Source organism: Aquarana catesbeiana, linkage group LG05, assembly GCF_042186555.1.
Source record: "Aquarana catesbeiana isolate 2022-GZ linkage group LG05, ASM4218655v1, whole genome shotgun sequence".
Taxonomy (NCBI): domain Eukaryota; kingdom Metazoa; phylum Chordata; class Amphibia; order Anura; family Ranidae; genus Aquarana; species Aquarana catesbeiana.
The window spans coordinates 459,498,354-459,517,344 of NC_133328.1; the positions used below are offsets into that span (position 1 = coordinate 459,498,354).

The 18,991-nt window shown below is 39.4% G+C and overlaps 1 protein-coding gene across 10 annotated transcripts in view; it reads right to left on the minus strand.

The window, feature by feature from the left end:
• Nucleotides 1–18,991, minus strand: part of PTPRM (protein tyrosine phosphatase receptor type M) — a 1,075,005-nt gene that overhangs the window by 156,147 nt on the left and 899,867 nt on the right. For all 10 annotated transcript variants that reach the window (XM_073631370.1, XM_073631374.1, XM_073631369.1 and 7 more), the window contains one exon: nt 13,353–13,389. In XM_073631370.1, coding sequence (XP_073487471.1) covers nt 13,353–13,389 — 37 coding nt within the window. The remainder of the gene's footprint in view (nt 1–13,352; nt 13,390–18,991) is intronic.

The following is an 18,991-nucleotide window of genomic DNA, read 5'->3' on the forward strand; positions in this document are numbered from 1 at the left end:
ATTCAGCTTGACCCTTCTGAACTGGAAGAATTTTGATCCACCTTTGGCCAGCTTTAGTGTTAGGATTAATGTTAGGGTTTGGGTTACACCTAGGGGTACAAGGAAACAGTCTTGCTTGGATTGATATAAAAAGACTGACATACTTACCTTTTTCTGGAAAAAATACTGCTCAAGGATTGATTCTGTATTAGTTTATACCTAGACATTTTGATTATGTGACCAATACCAAATCAGAAAATCAGAGTTTTTATTTTCTGATTCTCCTCTTCAGCAGAAATCATGTAACTGATAGGGTAGAGTTTTGACACTCGGGCTTTCTGCTACTCTTTATTTGTCCAATGTAGCAAGACTGATATATACTGTACTGCTTTACATTAACATTTTGATACAGCTCTGCTTTAATTTATTAATGCTTGCTAATTTTAAAAAATTTATAAAAATTATTGACAAAAAACAAGAGATGCACAAGCCTACTTAACCTGATTGGTTTATTGTAATAAATATTGGTTTGCTACTAAGGCAAACCATAAACATTTTAATAAAATGAGTCATAAATTTTATAAAAAATAGAGCTATAGGAGTTACATCATCGATCTGTGTATACAGATCTTTACAGCTGCACAAGAGGGTCACTTTCATGAAAAAGGTATTCTAATTTAAGATTAGCAAGCGGAACTGGAAACTCTAAATGTGTACACTTTTATAAACATTTATAAATATTTATACTGGACGACCCAACCTGCTTGACCTTGTGAGCCAGGAGTGGTAAGAATAATTGTACATGAACCTTTTTTCTAATAAGCACTTTATTGAATAAAGTCAAGTAGAAAACATCTGCCATGAGCATGCCTAGCCTTGGCATTATGGTTATGAGAAGTGTAAAAAGCAACAAGTGATCGATGATAAATGCATACATCCATTTCTCAAACAATAAAAACAAAATGGGATTATTTAATAATGTAAAGTGCTCATATGCCAACTGAAGTATCCCATAGCTTTTAAAATATAACTTTCGCTGAAGTGACTGCAGTAAACTGAAAGCTGATGAACATCTATTGTTACCTGTACATTGGATGACCTTAATAAAATTATTCTAGCAAATATGAGGTTTCTAAGCAACCAAATGTTCTGTAGAAGACTAACTACAAGTTCTTGAAAAAGGCAATATATTATTACTGCATTGTTTACCTTAAAGTAAGCTTTATAAAACTTTCTACACAATAAATGCACACTCACCCATATTGTGTATTGTGTCTCATGTAGACATTTGGACATCAACCAGTAGAAGGAGCTTTCTGTGACTCAGTACAATCACTGCCACTCGGCTTAAAGCGGATCTAAAACCTTACTAGATTAGTTATTATTTAGTTAGAAAAAGCAATATTTATCATAAAACATTGCTTTGTGGGGTGTTTTTTTTTTCTTAATATATGTTGTCACCTTTTTATAAATGTCAGCAACACGGATCTCCTTTGCAGCCACTTCCTTTATATGTTCGTACAAATTAGTACAATTTAGTGGTAGCTGCAAGTCAATGCTCAAAACTATGACTAAACAAGGACCTTCATGATCACCCAATATTTTTTTAATGAAAGCTTCATATTTATAAAACTTGAAAATTACGTTTGAAATTATTTTAAAGGCTATATGATATTTCAATGATTGGTTTCGTATCTATTTTAATAATTGTTGAGGTAAGATACTGGGAAAACAAGTGCCAATATTTTAAAGTCAAATTTTAGCTCTGCATTTTGGGGAGCAGTAAAGCCCAACCACCATGCAGCAATGAAAAGCAGATCTTGCATATGTAATGAGCAAATACTTGCCCCCCAAGAAAAATGAATAGTCCAAAACAGTACAGAAAAACAAGGCCTTTTTTTAAAACCATTAAAGGAGTAGGGCCAAAGTACATATTCAGCTGATGATGTCATTCAGCTGGTCCAAACTTTTAAGAGATCCTGGCTTTAATGTCAGGATTCACCCAGATGCCTGACCAGGAACTGGCCCAGTGTACCTCTGAAAGCTTGATCCAGCTGTTCCTGCCCCCTCTACAGCCCAGTGCTCCAGTGAGAACTGGAGGGGCAAAGCAGAGAGTCTCTTGCTCTCTTACCCCTGAAGACAGAGAACTGAGTGATCAGCAGTCTATCATTGTTCTGTTCTCGGTGCAGAGGTGGCGAGGGAGAGATGCAGCATTGGATCGATGCTGCATCCACCTAGGTGAGTATGAATATTTGTTTTTTTTTTTTCATATCTTGCACTTCTCTTTTAACCGCTTGCCGATCGTATACTGCATATATATGGTGGCAACGCGGCTGTCCATTGCAGAATCACATACCTGTAGTTGATTCTGCACTTCCATAAAAAAAATAAAATAAATGAAAATTCCCTAAAAATATCTCATAGTTTGTAGACGCTATAATTTGTGCACAAACCAATCCGCTTATTGGCATTTTTTACCAAAAATATGTAGCAGAATGCATATTGGCCTAAATTGATGAAGAAATTAGATTTTTTACATTTTTTTATTGGATGTGTTTTAGGCCTGGTTCACACTTATGCATTTTTTAGTGCATTTTCAGTTTTGCAGAAACACACTACAGGCCATTTAACGTGGTTTCCTATGGATGTAGTTCACATCTGTGCATTTTATAGAAAAGGCCAGGGTTTTTTTCTGCTTTTTGGTTCCATAGACTTCAGTGGTTTAGGCTCGATTCACACCTATGCATGTTGCTTTTGAGCGTTTTTGGAGGTTTTTTTTTCATGCTTGCCACGTTTTTGAGCCGCGTTTTTGCCGCGTTTTTGCCGCGTTTTTGCCGCGATTTGCGTTTTGCGTTTTTTTTTTTTTTTTTTTTTTCTTTTTTTTTACAGTCTTACAAAAAAATTACAAAAAAAAAAAAAAAAACGGCAAAAACGCACCAAAAACGCATCAAAAACGCTGCACTTGCATTTTTGATGCTTGTCCATTGAAAACCATTACATGCAAAACGCTGCTTTTTGCATGAAAAAAAGTCCCCGACCCTTTCCAAAAACGCTGAGATACAAAAAAGCATTGATGTGAACATGTTCCATAGGAACCCATGTTAAAAAATTCCCGTGCATTTCTGCAAAATGCAAAATGCATCAAAAAACGCGCTAGTGTGAATGGGGCCTTAGGCTTGATTCACACCTATGCATGTTGCTTTTAAATGTTTTTGGAGTTATTTTTGTCATGCTTGCCACGTTTTTGAGCAGCGTTTTTGTAGCGTTTTTATAGCGTTTTTGCGGCGTTTTTGCGTTTTTTTTTTTTACAGTTTAAAAAAAAAAATCCCAAAATGCATCAAAAACGCTGTAAAAACGCTGTAAAAACGCTGCAAAAACGGTGCACTTGCGTTTTTGATGCTTGTCCATTGAATTCTATTACATGCAAAATGCGGCATTTTGCATGAAAAAAAGTCCCTGACCCTTTCCAAAAATGCAGAGGTACAAAAAGGCATTGCTGTGAACATGTTCCATAGGAACCTATGTTAAAAAATTCCCATGCATTTCTGCAAAATGCAAAACGCATCAAAAAACGTGCTAGTGTGAATGGAGCCTTAGGGATGTGTATTGAAAAATGCAAAATGCACCTGCAATATGCATACTGCAACCTGTACAAGTGTGAATCAGGCCTAATAGCAAAAAGTAAAAAATATTGTATTTTTTTTTCAAAATTGTGGGTCTTTTTTGTTTATAGCGCAAAAAATAAAAAACGCAGAGGTGATCACATACCTCCAAAAGAAAGCTCTATTTGTAGGAAAAAAGGACATACATTTTATTTGGGTACAGTGTTGCACGACTGCTCAATTGTCAGTTAAAGTAAAGTAAGTGGTAAACCTTCCGGAGCTGAAGTGATTAAAACTGAACACTATGCCGAACTGGACCAATCATAGAGATAAAAAATTCGGACACTTTTCTGACACTCCTTCACAGCATGCTTGCTCAGACCTGAGACTTTAAAGTAGCCAGACATTGTCATCACTTTAGGACAGATAGGTTTTTTATTTAAAATAAAGCAGATGCACTCACAAAGTTGCATAAATTAAAATCATATCCAGTATACAGCGCTTCGTTCCAGCCACGTGTGAGCCTAATGACGTTACAGCTGAAACTGCGCCCTACACGTTTTGTTAGAACCAACCTCAAGCCCATGCCCCTTGATGACATTGGCTGTAACTAAAGAGCAGGGCAGAGTTTCAACTGTGACGTCACTACGGTCGCTCGCTGGCTAGAGTAAAGCGATGTTTTTTGGATGCGATTAATTTACACAATTACCTCTACTTTATTTTAAATAAAGAGTAAACATTTTACTACATGATAGAGTTCTTTCTTCTGTCTCCTCAGGTGCCATATTGAGTGGCCTGATTACATTGTAGCCTATATATGAAAAAGAGACATTCACGTGACTGGTGTTTTACACCATTTTTAATAAGTGCATTTAGACACATTTACTGTGCGGTCTAGATATCTGGTAAGCAGATCTGTGTATTGATGGTGGTTGAGGAGAAAGCACCTTGCATGCAAGATCACAATGATTGCAATTTACAAGACTTGATTCAATTATATTATGTTTTATCACCAAGTTTACTTGGTTAATAGGTTTTTGTGTTCACAATATTATTTTTATATGATACTGATTTTTTGTAACTTTACATAAAGGGACAGCACAATGTAACCTTTCCTTTTATGCAGTTGGCTGATTCTAGCAAAAACTGTCAGGTATTTTAGCAACACACTCCTCTGTCCTCCCTAATGAATAGATGTACCTCCTCAACTATACACACAGTCATGATGAATATGACATGTCCTAAGAATGAGTTTGAATTGATCTAACACTATTCATAAGTAGCTATGCAAACTGTGTATTAGGAATACGCCAATGATCAGCTATGAAATATACATTCCAGACAGGAACTTGAAGACTGCATTTTACTGGGGCTTGGATTATAAATACTTGAACTAGCTTTTATTCCACATTTGGTGATCTGTCATGGCTTTCTATGAATTTGGATATTTGTGTCCTTTATGACACTCATTGTGGACACAGAGTGAGAGTAAGAGTATATATATATATACACACACACACACACACACACACACTGCTGAGCTTGTACTGTTTAATATTTACACTTCTGGGAAGTCTGTCAACTTTTGACACATACATCAATCTCAAACACCATGTGCAACTTTCATTTGTTGCACTGAAGGGGAAATGCCCTATTATTGTCAATTTAGCAGAGAATGCATCCTATATTTTGGAACAGATTATTTATTGGCCTATGGGCTACTGGACAGTATGACCTCTTAGTCAAGCTTTCATACAGGTAGATGATTATGAGGATACAGTCCCTTCAATTGTCTGATGTCTGATTGTCATTTTTGGGATACAGCATCTTTTCTACATCGAACAATTATACTTGCGCATATTTCTCTTGTGTAGATTTGTGCTATACATGGATCTGTGGTTTTCTTAAAGTGGAGCTCCACCCAAAAGGGGAAGTTCTGCTTGTTTGCACCCTTCCCCCTCCACTGCCACATTTGGAACTTTTTTTTGAGAGGGGGGGGGGGGGGAGTGGGTACCTAGTTTTGGCAGGTACCTGCTCCCACTTCCGGGTAAGATCACCAATCTATAACATTTCCGTCCCCTTCTCCTCCCCTCCGCTGCCTTCTGGGACACACACAGTTCCCTGAAGACGGTGGGACCATTCAGAAACCACAGTGTGCCTCACACATGCACAGTAGGAAACAAGCTGTGAAGCTGCAAGGCTTCTGAAGGAGCCTGTAGTTCCTCTTTAACCACTTGCCGACCGCCTCACGCATATATACGTGAGCAGAGCGGCACGGGCAGGCAAAATCACGTACCTGGTACGTGATTGCCTTCCCGCGGGCGGGGGGTCCGATCGGACCCCCCCCGGTGCCATCGGCGGTCGGCGTTTGGCTGGGAGAGTTGAGAGACGAGGGGGAGACCATCCGATCGTGGCCCCCCCCTCGCGATCGCTCCCAGCCAATGAGAAACATCCCCTGCCTCTGTATAGTACACAGAGGCAGAGGATGTGATGTCATCTCTCCTCGGCTGGCCAGTTTCCGTTCCAGCACCGAGGAGAGAAGACATGTAAGTGCACCAACACACACACACAACACAGTAGAACATGCCAGGCACACTAAACACCCCCGATCCCCCCCCGATCGCCCCCCGATCCCCCCCCCCGTCACAAACTGACACCAAGCAGGTTTTTTTGTTTTGTTTTGCTTTTTTCCTGATTACTGCATGGTGTCAGTTTGTGACAGTTAGCAGTGGTAGGACAGTTAGTATTAGCCCCCTGTAGGTCTAGGGTACCCCCCTAACCCCCCCTAATAAAGTTTTAACCCCTTGATCACCCCCTGTCACCAGTGTCGCTAAGCGATCATTTTTCTGATCGCTGTATTAGTGTCGCTGGTGACGCTAGTTAGGAACGTAAATATTTAGGTTCGCTGTCAGCGTTTTATAGCGACAGGGACCCCCATATACTACCTAATAAATGTTTTAACCCCTTGATTGCCCCCTAGTTAACCCTTTCACCACTGATCACCGTATAACTGTTACGGGTGACGCTGGTTAGTTCGTTTATTTTTTTTAGTGTCAGGGCACCCGCCGTTTATTACCGAATAAAGGTTTAGCCCCCTGATCGCCCGGCGGTGATATGCGTCGCCCCAGGCAGCGTCAGATTAGCGCCAGTACCGCGAACACCCACGCACGCACCGTACACGCACCGTACACCTCCCTTAGTGGTATAGTATCTGAACAGATCAATATCTGATCCGATCAGATCTATACTAGCGTCCCCAGCAGTTTAGGGTTCCCAAAAACGCAGTGTTAGCGGGATCAGCCCAGATACCTGCTAGCACCTGCGTTTTGCCCCTCTGCCCAGCCCACCCAAGTGCAGTATCGATCGACCACTGTCACTTACAAAACACTAAACGCATAACTGCAGCGTTCGCAGAGTCAGGCCTGATCCCTGCGATCGCTAACAGTTTTTTTGGTAGCATTTTGGTGAACTGGCAAGCACCAGCCCCAAGCAGCGTCAGATTAGCGCCAGTACCACTAACACCCACGCACGCACCGTACACCTCCCTTAGTGGTATAGTATCTGATCGGATCAATATCTGATCCGATCAGATCTATACTAGCGTCCCCAGCAGTTTAGGGTTCCCAAAAACGCAGTGTTAGTGGGATCAGCCCAGATACCTGCTAGCACCTGCGTTTTGCCCCTCCGCCCGGCCCAGCCCAGCCCACCCAAGTGCAGTATCGATCGATCACTGTCACTTTTTTTTGTAGCGTTTTGGTGAACTGGCAAGCGCCAGCGGCCTAGTACACCCCAGTCGTAGTCATACCAGCACTGCAGTAACACTTGGTGACGTGGCGAGTCCCATAAGTGCAGTTCAAGCTGGTGAGGTGGCAAGCACAAGTAGTGTCCCGCTGCCACCAAAAAGACAAACACAGGCCCGTCGTGCCCATAATGCCCTTCCTGCTGCATTCGCCAATCCTAATTGGGAACCCACCACTTCTGCAGCGCCCGTATTTCCCCCATTCACATCCCCAACCAAATGCAGTCGGTTGCATGAGAGGCATTTATATGTCCTCCCGAGTACCCCTACCCAACGAACCCCCCCAAAAAAGATGTGTCTGCAGCAAGCGCGTATATAGACGTGACACCCGCTATTATTGTCCCTCCTGTCCTGATAATCCTGGTCTTTGCATTGGTGAATGTTTTGAACGCTACCATTCACTAGTTGAGTATTAGCGTAGGGTACAGCATTGCACAGACTAGGCACACTTTCACAGGGTCTCCCAAGATGCCATCGCATTTTGAGAGACCCGAACCTGGAACCGGTTACAGTTATAAAAGTTACAGTTACAAAAAAAAAGTGTAAAAAAAAAAAAAGTGTAAAAAAAAAAAAAAAACACAAACAAAAATAAAAAAAAATAGTTGTCGTTTTATTGTTCTCTCTCTCTCTATTCTCTCTCTGGTGTTCTGCTCTTTTTTACTGTATTCTATTCTGCAATGTTTTATTGTTATTATGTTTTATCATGTTTGCTTTTCAGGTATGCAATTTTTTATACTTTACCGTTTACTGTGCTTTATTGTTAACCATTTTTTTGTCTTCAGGTACGCCATTCACGACTTTGAGTGGTTATACCAGAATGATGCCTGCAGGTTTAGGTATCATCTTGGTATCATTCTTTTCAGCCAGCGGTCGGCTTTCATGTAAAAGCAATCCTAGTGGCTAATTAGCCTCTAGACTGCTTTTACAAGCAGTGGGAGGGAATGCCCCCCCCCCACCGTCTTCCGTGTTTTTCTCTGGCTCTCCTGTCTCAACAGGGAACCTGAGAATGCAGCCGGTGATTCAGCCAGCTGACCATAGAGCTGATCAGAGACCAGAGTGGCTCCAAACATCTCTATGGCCTAAGAAACCGGAAGCTACGAGCATTTTAGGACTTAGATTTCGCCGGATGTAAACAGCGCCATTGGGAAATTGGGAAAGCATTTTATCACACCGATCTTGGTGTGGTCAGATGCTTTGAGGGCAGAGGAGAAATCTAGGGTCTAATAGACCCCAATTTTTTCAAAAAAGAGTACCTGTCACTACCTATTGCTATCATAGGGGATATTTACATTCCCTGAGATAACAATAAAAATGATTTAAAAAAAAATATGAAAGGAACAGTTTAAAAATAAGATAAAAAAGCAAAAAAATAATAAAGAAAAAAAAAAAAAAGCACCCCTGTCCCCCCTGCTCTCGCGCTAAGGCGAACGCAAGCGTCGGTCTGGCGTCAAATGTAAACAGCAATTGCACCATGCATGTGAGGTATCACCGCGAAGGTCAGATCGAGGGCAGTAATTTTAGCAGTAGACCTCCTCTGTAAATCTAAAGTGGTAACCTGTAAAGGCTTTTAAAGGCTTTTAAAAATGTATTAATTTTGTTGCCACTGCACGTTTGTGCGCAATTGTAAAGCATGTCATGTTTGGTATCCATGTACTCGGCCTAAGATCATCTTTTTTATTTCATCAAACATTTGGGCAATATAGTGTGTTTTAGTGCATTAAAATTTAAAAAAGTGTGTTTTTTCCACAAAAAATGCGTTTGAAAAATCGCTGCGCAATTACTGTGTGAAAAAAAAAATGAAACACCCACCATTTTAATCTGTAGGGCATTTGCTTTAAAATAATATATAATGTTTGGGGGTTCAAAGTAATTTTCTTGCAAAAAAAAATAATTTTTTCATGTAATCAAAAAGTGTCAGAAAGGGCTTTGTCTTCAAGTGGTTAGAAGAGTGGGTGATGTGTGACGTAAGCTTCTAAATGTTGTGCATAAAATGCCAGGACAGTTCAAACCCCCCCAAATGACCCCATTTTGGAAAGTAGACACCCCAAGCTATTTGCTGAGAGGCATGTCGAGTCCATGGAATATTTTATATTGTGACACAAGTTGCGGGAAAGAGACAAATTTTTTTTTTTTTTGCACAAAGTTGTCACTAAATGTTATATTGCTCAAACATGCCATGGGGATTTGTGAAATTACACCCCAAAATAAATTCTGTTGCTTCTCCTGAGTACGGGGATACCACATGTGTGGGACTTTTTGGGAGCCTAGCCGCGTACGGGACCCCGAAAACCAAGAACCGCCTTCAGGCTTTCTAAGGCCGTAAATTTTTGATTTCACTCTTCACTGCCTATCACAGTTTCGGAGGCCATGGAAAGCCCAGGTGGCACAAAACCCCCCCCAAATGACCCCATTTTGGAAAGTAGACACCCCAAGCTATTTGCTGAGAGGTATAGTGAGTATTTTGCAGACCTCACTTTTTGTCACAAGGTTTTGAAAATTGAAAAAAGAAAAAAAAAAAAAATTTTTTCTGGTCTTTCTTCATTTTCAAAAACAAATGAGAGCTGCAAAATACTCACCATGCCTCTCAGCAAATAGCTTGGGGTGTCTACTTTCCAAAATGGGGTCATTTGGGGGGGGGTTGTGCCATCTTGGCATTTTATGGCCTTCAAAACTGTGATAGGTAGTGAGGAGTGAAATCAAAAATGTATGCCCTTAGAAATCCTGAAGGTGGTGCTGGGTTTTCGGGGCCCCGTATTCGGCTAGGCTCCCAAAAAGTGCCACACATGTGGTATCCCCGTACTCAGGAGAAGCAGCTGAATGTATTTTGGGGTGCAATTCCACATATGCCCATGTGAGCAATATATCATTTAGTGACAACTTTTTGTAAATTTTTTTTTTTTTTGTCATTATTCAATCACTTGGGACAAAAAAAATAAATATTCAATGGGCTCAACATGCCTCTCAGCAATTTCCTTGGGGTGTCTACTTTCCAAAATGGGGTCATTTGGGGGGGGGGGTTGTACTGCCCTGCCATTTTAGCACCTCAAGAAATGACATAGGCAGTCATAAACTAAAAGCTGTGTAAATTCCAGAAAATGTACCCTAGTTTGTAGACGCTATAACTTTTGCGCAAACCAATAAATATACGCTTATTGACATTTTTTTTACCAAAGACATGTGGCCGAATACATTTTGGCCTAAATGTATGACTAAAATTTAGTTTATTGGATTTTTTTTATAACAAAAAGTAGAAAATATCATTTTTTTTCAAAATTTTCAGTCTTTTTCCGTTTATAGCGCAAAAAATAAAAACGGCAGAGGTGATCAAATACCATCAAAAGAAAGCTCTATTTGTGGGAAGAAAAGGACGCAAATTTTGTTTGGGTAGAGCATTGCATGACCGCGCAATTAGCAGTTAAAGCGACGCAGTGCCGAATTGTAAAAAGTGCTCTGGTCAGGAAGGGGGTAAATCCTTCCGGGGCTGAAGTGGTTAAGGACCTCTTCTTACCTTGGATGTAATGCACTTTGGAGTTAACTTACGAAAGGTAAATAGGCTGTTCAATCTGCAAGGGAATTATGGTTAGTAAAATAGGTGAAGCTCTGCTGAATTCCATCATCCAATCAAGTACAAGGAAAAATATTGTTTTCTTTGCACGTGATAGGGGATTCTTTATATCCATGAAGTGGACTTACATTTGGAATATCAATATGCTATGTTATACATTTTTAGTTATATATTTTTTCAAGTATACAGTACGTAGGGGTGATATGGAGCAATCTACATTTGGAACTTTGGTGTCTATTGCTTTTTATGTATGATCTCTTTTTGGGGCAATAAACTTTTCTTTTAAAATGCAGTTTCTGGAGATGGATTTGATTATGTATATGTATATACCATGCTTTCATAGTCCATAGTTATCTGCTGAGCCCACAGTAGTTAGTAACTTTTCATTTGAAACTTGTAAAACAGGTCCTTTGTATTTTTTTTTCATAAATAACTAATCCAAAGGTGATTTTTCACAACGGTTACAGGAACTTCTGAGAACTGTTAATCACTCATAATTTCCTACCTGTTGAACCAGTGTGTGACTGTCGTTAAAATATATTTATCAACTGCATAAAAATAATTATAATCACGGTGTATACCAGCCCCCTTATCTTCCTCCATTTCCAGTACTTTCCATATAATCTCTAATATTTTGTGGGAAAAGGTGTGATTATGTATTGTTCTATGTCACATTCTCAGCACCTTTTCAGTACTAGGAAAAGCTAGTATCTTAATTTTTAAAATAAAAGAAACTTCCACCATGTCTTCGAACCAAGAGAAATTATCTGTGGATCTATAATGAGGGTCGTGGATAACTTAAAGTGTAGTTCCACCCACATTTACAACTCTTCAGCATCCCTCACTAAACTGTGCACTGTAAACGAATTGGATATTTAAAAAAAATTTTTCTCAGCACCTTCTGTATATCTGTTGTATTCATTCTTCACTTCCTCCTCCCTGGCCGTGGCCCATTGCATCATTTCCTGTTTGCAATGCCTTCTGGGAAGGGGCGGCAGCTTCCTCTGACACTGCCGTTGCTATGGAAACCTGACCTGAAACCTATTACACTGCTTGTGCTACACTGAGCATGTGCAAGATCTGCAAGGATGAGATCCAGGAAGAAATACAGTCTGGCTTCAGATGCCCACACTTAAGATGGCCAAAGCCTGCTGTAAGTTCATAAAACAACAAACTACTGCTATAAACTAACAAAACAGACCTTAGTTTACAAACTATCTTTACTAGAATACATTAAGCTTGTGTATTATAGGGTTATTTTTATTTAAAAAGTATAATTTTGGCCGGAACACCACTTTAAGTAGAGCTGAGGAGGATAGAATGAAACAGGGAGGCTGTCTATTTTTGGTTTTGGATGTAGAAGAGGGTGGTTGATGTTGACTCATTAGAGGAATGAGCTACATGGAATGAGGGGTGCCTGGATAGTGTGGCTCCACATAAGGGGGGCTGGCTGGAGGCTATCTAACCATAACCCCACTTTGACAATGCCCAGATGTGATTGGTTACTATACCTGATCTCAAGTAAGACCTGCCTTGTATGTCAGTTTTATTAAAGTAATTAGATTGAAATAAATGTCTAGTCCTCTTCAAGGACTAATGTATAAAGTAATGTACGGAGTACAGTAGAGTATTTTAACTGCTACCCGCAACCACCACATGCCACTGTCATGTTAAACTGCAGGTTAGTAAATTAATGCTCACATGTGATTGGTTCCAACAGCACTGTTTTTCTTTGCTCGAATTTCAAAAATCATTTTCACTGTACCCAAGTTTCTGATACAGATACTACAAGGAAGATCATCCAAATAATGGTATCATTCTTGTTTTCACCCAGTAAAACAAAGCTTATTTCTCCTGCACATTTCTCCTGACTGCACAAACATATGGACAATATAAACATGTGGGTTGATGAATGGGGGAATATTATGTACCCACATAGACTGTCATTTTGCAGCTCTTCCATACAGCACTGCTTGTACATGATTTTATATATATGCAAATAATGCTGATGTTGTGTTTGTATTTTTCTCCTCGTTTTATGAGCACCTCTTAGAGCTGCATGACAAAAACAGCCAAGGTCCATTAAATGGGAAATAAACTACACACTGTGTTCATTACTGCACATCAGATTTGTAGGTTTCTCAACTTGAAGTTCTACCACAGAGCATTTAAATAACAGTGCAGGATTGTAATTATACTATTTTCCACAAACAGCTCTGACAATTTAATTGTGCACTGAGTATATTGCAGTGCAGATTGGTAAACGCTTTTACACACATTTCCCTGTCAGAAATAATGTTATGTTAGCGCTAGTAAAACAACCTTGTCTTAAAGAGTTTTACAAGTTTCACAGCTAATGCACAGCACAGTTATGCATGACATGATGAACACAAACAGTGGGACTTACCTTGTGTGGCAATATAGTGATTTGGTCTATGATAGCCCTGCAAATGAAAAGAAACAAAGGAATATTATAACGATTGACTCTGCATTCACTGTCTGCAATGTCTAGCAAATATCAAATATATTGGCAAAAAGGTTTTGCCCAAAGCAAATATCAGAAAATGTAATATAACTATCATGCAAAAAAACACAGGACTGAACCTAAATGGGAAAATATTTTTTTTGTCTTTTTTTTGTCTTCTGAAATTTTAAGCAAACAGATAGGCACAGTTAACCTCCCTGGCGGTATGATTATTTCGGATTTTAGGTGCTGAAAGCGGTACAATTATTTTGCATGGAAAGTTGGTGTTTTATATTGTAGGCCTGTAATTCTTAACAATAACACACTTAAATCTGTCCAAACAAGAGTCTAGTAGATATCCCGGGTATGATGAAGTTTGAAACACAAAAACATAAATTATAATATAATAAATAAGTATAAATAATAAAAAAAAAAAATATAATAATAATAAAATAAATTTCCCCACGATTCACTATCGCTCAATTCTGCAAGTGTTCTAATTTACTATCGCTGTTTTCTAGCTGATCTAAAGCCACTTTTGACATAAAGGGACACTTTTTGGTTGCTATGGACAATCTCCAGTTTCCAGGCAGAAAGAACAGTATATATCATATAAAACTGCATGCAGGGCATGGGCCAAAGCACTGGGGACAAAAGGGATGTGAAATAATTTCATACAGTACTGTAATCTGTAAGATTACAGTACTGTATGTGTTATAATTTTAAAATTTTTTGAATTTGCCGCCAGGCTCCGCCCCGCTCGCAGGGAACGGAGCCTGGCACAGAGAGGCTCGGGGTTACCGCTAATGGGACTGAAATTTAACCCCGAGCCACACTCGGGATTACCGTCAGGGAGGCTACGATCTATATATATATATATATATATATATATATATATATATATATATATATATATATACACATACACACAGTTGTGCTCATAAGTTTACATACCCTGGTAGAATTTATGATTTCTTGGCCATTTTTCAGAGAATATGAATGATAACAAAAAAACTTTTCTTTCACTCATGGTTAGTGTTTGGCTGAAGCCATTTATTATCAAGCAACTGTGTTTACGCTTTTTAAATCATAATGAGAATAAAAACTACCCAAATGACCCTGATCACAAGTTTACATACCCTGGTGATTTTGGCCTGATAACATGCACACAAGTTTACACAAAGGAGTTTGAATGGCTATTAAAAGTAACCATCCTCACCTGTGATCTGTTTGCCTGTAATTAGCATGTGTGTATAAAAGGTCAATGAGTTTCTGGACACCTGACAGACCCTTGAATCTTTCATCCAGTGCTGCACTGACGTTTCTGGATTCTGAGTCAAGGGAAAAGCAAAAGAATTGTCAAAGGATCTGTGGGAAAAGGTAGTTGAACTGTATAAAACAAGAAAGGATATAAAAAGATATCCAAGTAATTGAGAATGCCAATCAGCAGCGTTCAAACTCTAATCAAGAAGTGGAAAATGAGGGGTTCTGTTGAAACCAAACCATGGTCAGGTAGACCTACTAAAATTTCAGCCACAACTGCCAGGAAAATTGTTTGGGATGCAAAGAAAAACCCACAAATAACTTCAGGTGAAATACAGGACTCTCTGAAAACATGCGGTGTGACTGTTTCAAGATGTACAATAAGGAGGCACTTGAAGACAGATGGGCTGCATGGTCGAGTCACCAGAAGAAAGCCATTACTACGCAAATGCCACAAAGTATCCCGCTTGCAATACGCCAAACAGCACAAGAGACAAGCCTCAAACCTTCTGACACAAAGTCATTTGAAGTGATGAGAACAAAATTAGCATTTTGGCCACAACCATAAATGCTACATTTGGAGAGGAGTCAACAAGGCCTATGATGAAAGGTACACCATTCCTACTGTGAAACACGGAGGTGGATCGCTGATGTTTTGGGGATGTGTGAGCTACAAAAGGCACAGGAAATTTGGTCATAATTGTTGACAAGATGAATGCAGTATGTTATCAAAAAATACTGGAAGAACATTTGTATTAATCAGCCAGGAAGCTGCGCATGGAACGTACATGGACAGTCCAACATGACAATGATCCAAAACACAAGGTCAAGTCCACCTGTCATTGGCTACAGCAGAATAAAGTGAGGGTTCTGGAGTGGCCATCTCAGTCTCCTGACCTCAATATCATTGAGCCACTCTGGGGAGATCTCAAACGTGCAGTTCATGCAAGACAGCCCAAGAATTTACAGGAACTGGAGGCTGTTTGCCAAGAAGAACAGGCAGCTTTACCATCTGTTAAGATAAAGAGCCTCATCCACAAATACCACAAAAGACTTCAAGCTGTCATTGATGTTAAAGGGGGCAATACACGGTATTAAGAATTGGGGTATGTAAACTTTTTATCAGGGTCATTTGGTTAGATTCTGTTGTCATTATGATTTAAAAAGAGTAAGCACAGTTGATTGATAATACATGGCTTCAGCCAAACACTAACTATGAGTTAAAGAAAAGTTTTTGTGTTATCATTCATATTCTCTGAAAAATGGCCAAGAAATCATACATTCCGCCAGGGTATGTAAACTTGAGCACAACTATATATATATATATATATATATATATATATATATATATATATATATAATCTCTATCTATCTATCTATCTATCTATCTATCTATCTATCTATCTATCTATCTATCTATCTATCTATCTATCTATCTATCTATCTATCTATCTATATACACATACACACAGTAAGGGAAAAAAAGTATTTGATCCCCTGCTGATTTTGTACGTTTGCCCACTGACAAAGAAATGACCAGTCTATAATTTTAATGGTAGGTTTATTTTAACTGTGAGAGACAGAATAACAACAAAAAAATCTAGAAAAACGCATTTCAAAAAAGTTATAAATTGATTTGCATTTTAATGAGTGAAATAAGTATTTGACCCCTTCGCAAAACATGACTTAGTACTTGGTGGCAAAACCCTTGTTGGCAATCACAGAGGTCAGACGTTTCTTGTAGTTGACCACCAGGTTTGCACACATCTCAGGAGAGATTTTGTTCCACTTCTCTTTGCAGATCCTCTCCAAGTCATTAAGGTTTCGAGGCTGACGTTTGGTAACGCAAACCTTCAGCTCACTTCACATATTTTCTATGGGATTAAGGTCTGGAGACTGACTAGGCCAGGGCCCTAATGTGCTTCTTCTTGAGCCACTCTTTTGTTGCCTTTTCCGTGTGTTTTGGGTCATTGTCAAGCTGGAATGCCCATCCATGACCCATTATCAATCCCAAAGCATAATTTTTCCACCTCCATGATTGACAGTGAGGACAGTGTTCTTGGGATCATAGGCAGCATTCCTCCTCCTCCAATTATGGTGAGTTGAGTTGATGCCAAAGAGTTTGATTTTGGTCTCGTTTGACCACAACACTTTCACCCAATTCTCCTTTGAATTATTCAGATGTTCATTAGCAACCTTCAGACGGGCCTGTACATGTGCTTTCTTGAGCAGGGGGACCTTGCAGGCGCTGCAGGATTTCAGTTCTTCACGACATAGTGTGTTACCAAGTGCTTTCTTGGCGACTATGGTCCCTGCTGCTTTGAGATCATTGACAAGATTCTCCTGTGTAGTTCTGGGCTGATTCCTCACTGTTCTCGTAATCTCTGAAACTCCACGAGGTGAGATCTTTCATGGAGCCCCAGACTGAGGGAGATTGACAGTTATTTTGTGTTTCTTCCATTTGTGAATAATCTCACCAACTATTGTTACCCTCTCATCAAGCTGTTTGGCGATGGTCTTGTAGCCCATTCCAGCCTTGTGTAGGTCTACAATCTTTATTTATTTTATTTTTTTCGTAAAGATTTTAACAAGCAATACAGAAAATACCAATATAAAAGGACATGGCTCCATTTGCATCACAGAACATAGTTACATACACCTAACAGAGCCAAGGTCTACAATCTTGTCCCTGGCATCCTTGGACAGCTCTTTGGTCTTGCCCATGGTGGAGAGATTGGAATTTGACTGATTCTGTGGACAGGTGTCTTTTATACAGGTAACAAGCTGAGATTAGGAGCACTCCCTTTAAGAGAGTGCTCCTAATCTCAGCTCGTTATCTGTATAGAAAACACCTGGGAACCAGAAATCTTGCTGATTGATAGGGGCTCAAATACTTATTTCACTCATTAAAATGCAAATCAATGTATATCTTTTTTAAAATACATTTTTCTGTTTTTGCTGTTATTCTGTCTCCCACTGTTAAAATAAGCCTTCCATTAAAATTATAGACTGATTCGTTCTTTATCAGTGGGCAAATGTACGAAATCAGCAGGGGTTTAAATACTTTTCTCCTCACTGTATATTAACTGAACGTGATCAGTTCAGCAAAGAAGAGTGGGCAAACATTGCAAAGTCTAGATGTGCAAAGTTAGTAGAGACATATCCCAACAGGCTAAGGGCTGTAACTAAAGCAAAATGTGGTCCAACAAAATACTGACATAAGGCGGGTGATCCTTTTTCCAATTCATCGATTCTGTTTTTGGATTTTTTTTTTTTTTTTTACATGTTAGTGTTATATCTTTCACTTGCATGTTATAAGTTGCACTAGCAAATACAGCTGGATAAAACAAAAACTGTGTCTGTTTTTTCACTGTATATTTATATGTTTATTGGTATATCTGCCAAAAGATTTCTATTTCAGTACAGCTATTCTTTTCATTTGCACATATTTTTCATACTTCTTAGTTAAAGCAGAATTAAACCTCTGCATAATTTATTTAAAAAAATGGTCACCATGAGCTTTATGCCATATTATTATGCACCACATATTGGCACACTGTAGTAGACTTACCTGCCAAACGATCCCCTCCAGCGCTGTGGTGTCAATGTTCTCAGCAGTCAAAGGCATTTCCATCTTCTCCCGGTCTTCCCTCTGGGTTTGGACTGTTCGTCGGCTTGATTGGCTGGGTTGAGATTACATTACTCCCACGCTTGTGCACGGGATTCACATCATCACAACACAGCGCTGTGCTGTAAATGTTACGCTGAGCTGCACATGTGAGTCTCACTGTACATAAACACTGACAAGCAGGGAGAAGCAGTTATGGACAGAAGAAACAGTCTCTTCTGTCAGAAAAATCCTACCTGTCACTGTTTTTTTTTTTTTAGTTTAATTCCACTTTCAACAGGTGAGACATGTAGTTTCTAGCAATTTAGCTTACTATGTCACCTCTCCAGCTCTAGCCTGCTCACAGTGAATCAACATCATCACCTCTGTCTGATGAGCAGAGATCTGATTTGGGAAACAGTAAAGTTGACCAAAGAAATTGTGATTTTACTGACTAGCAGAGTGTTTCAGAGGAATGGCTGCCCAAAGTGATGAAAAAATGTTTCACATAAAATAGTTGGGAACTTTCAAATGTGGTTATTTCAGAAGTGGTTAGCACTTCTGCCTAGCAGCACTAAGGTTGCTGGTTCGAATCCCAGCCACAGCACTACCCGCCTGGAGTTTGCATGCTCTCCTTGTGCCTACCTGGGTTTCCTCCAGATACTTTAGTTTCTTCCCATGCTCCAAAGACATGCTGGTAGGTTATTTTGCT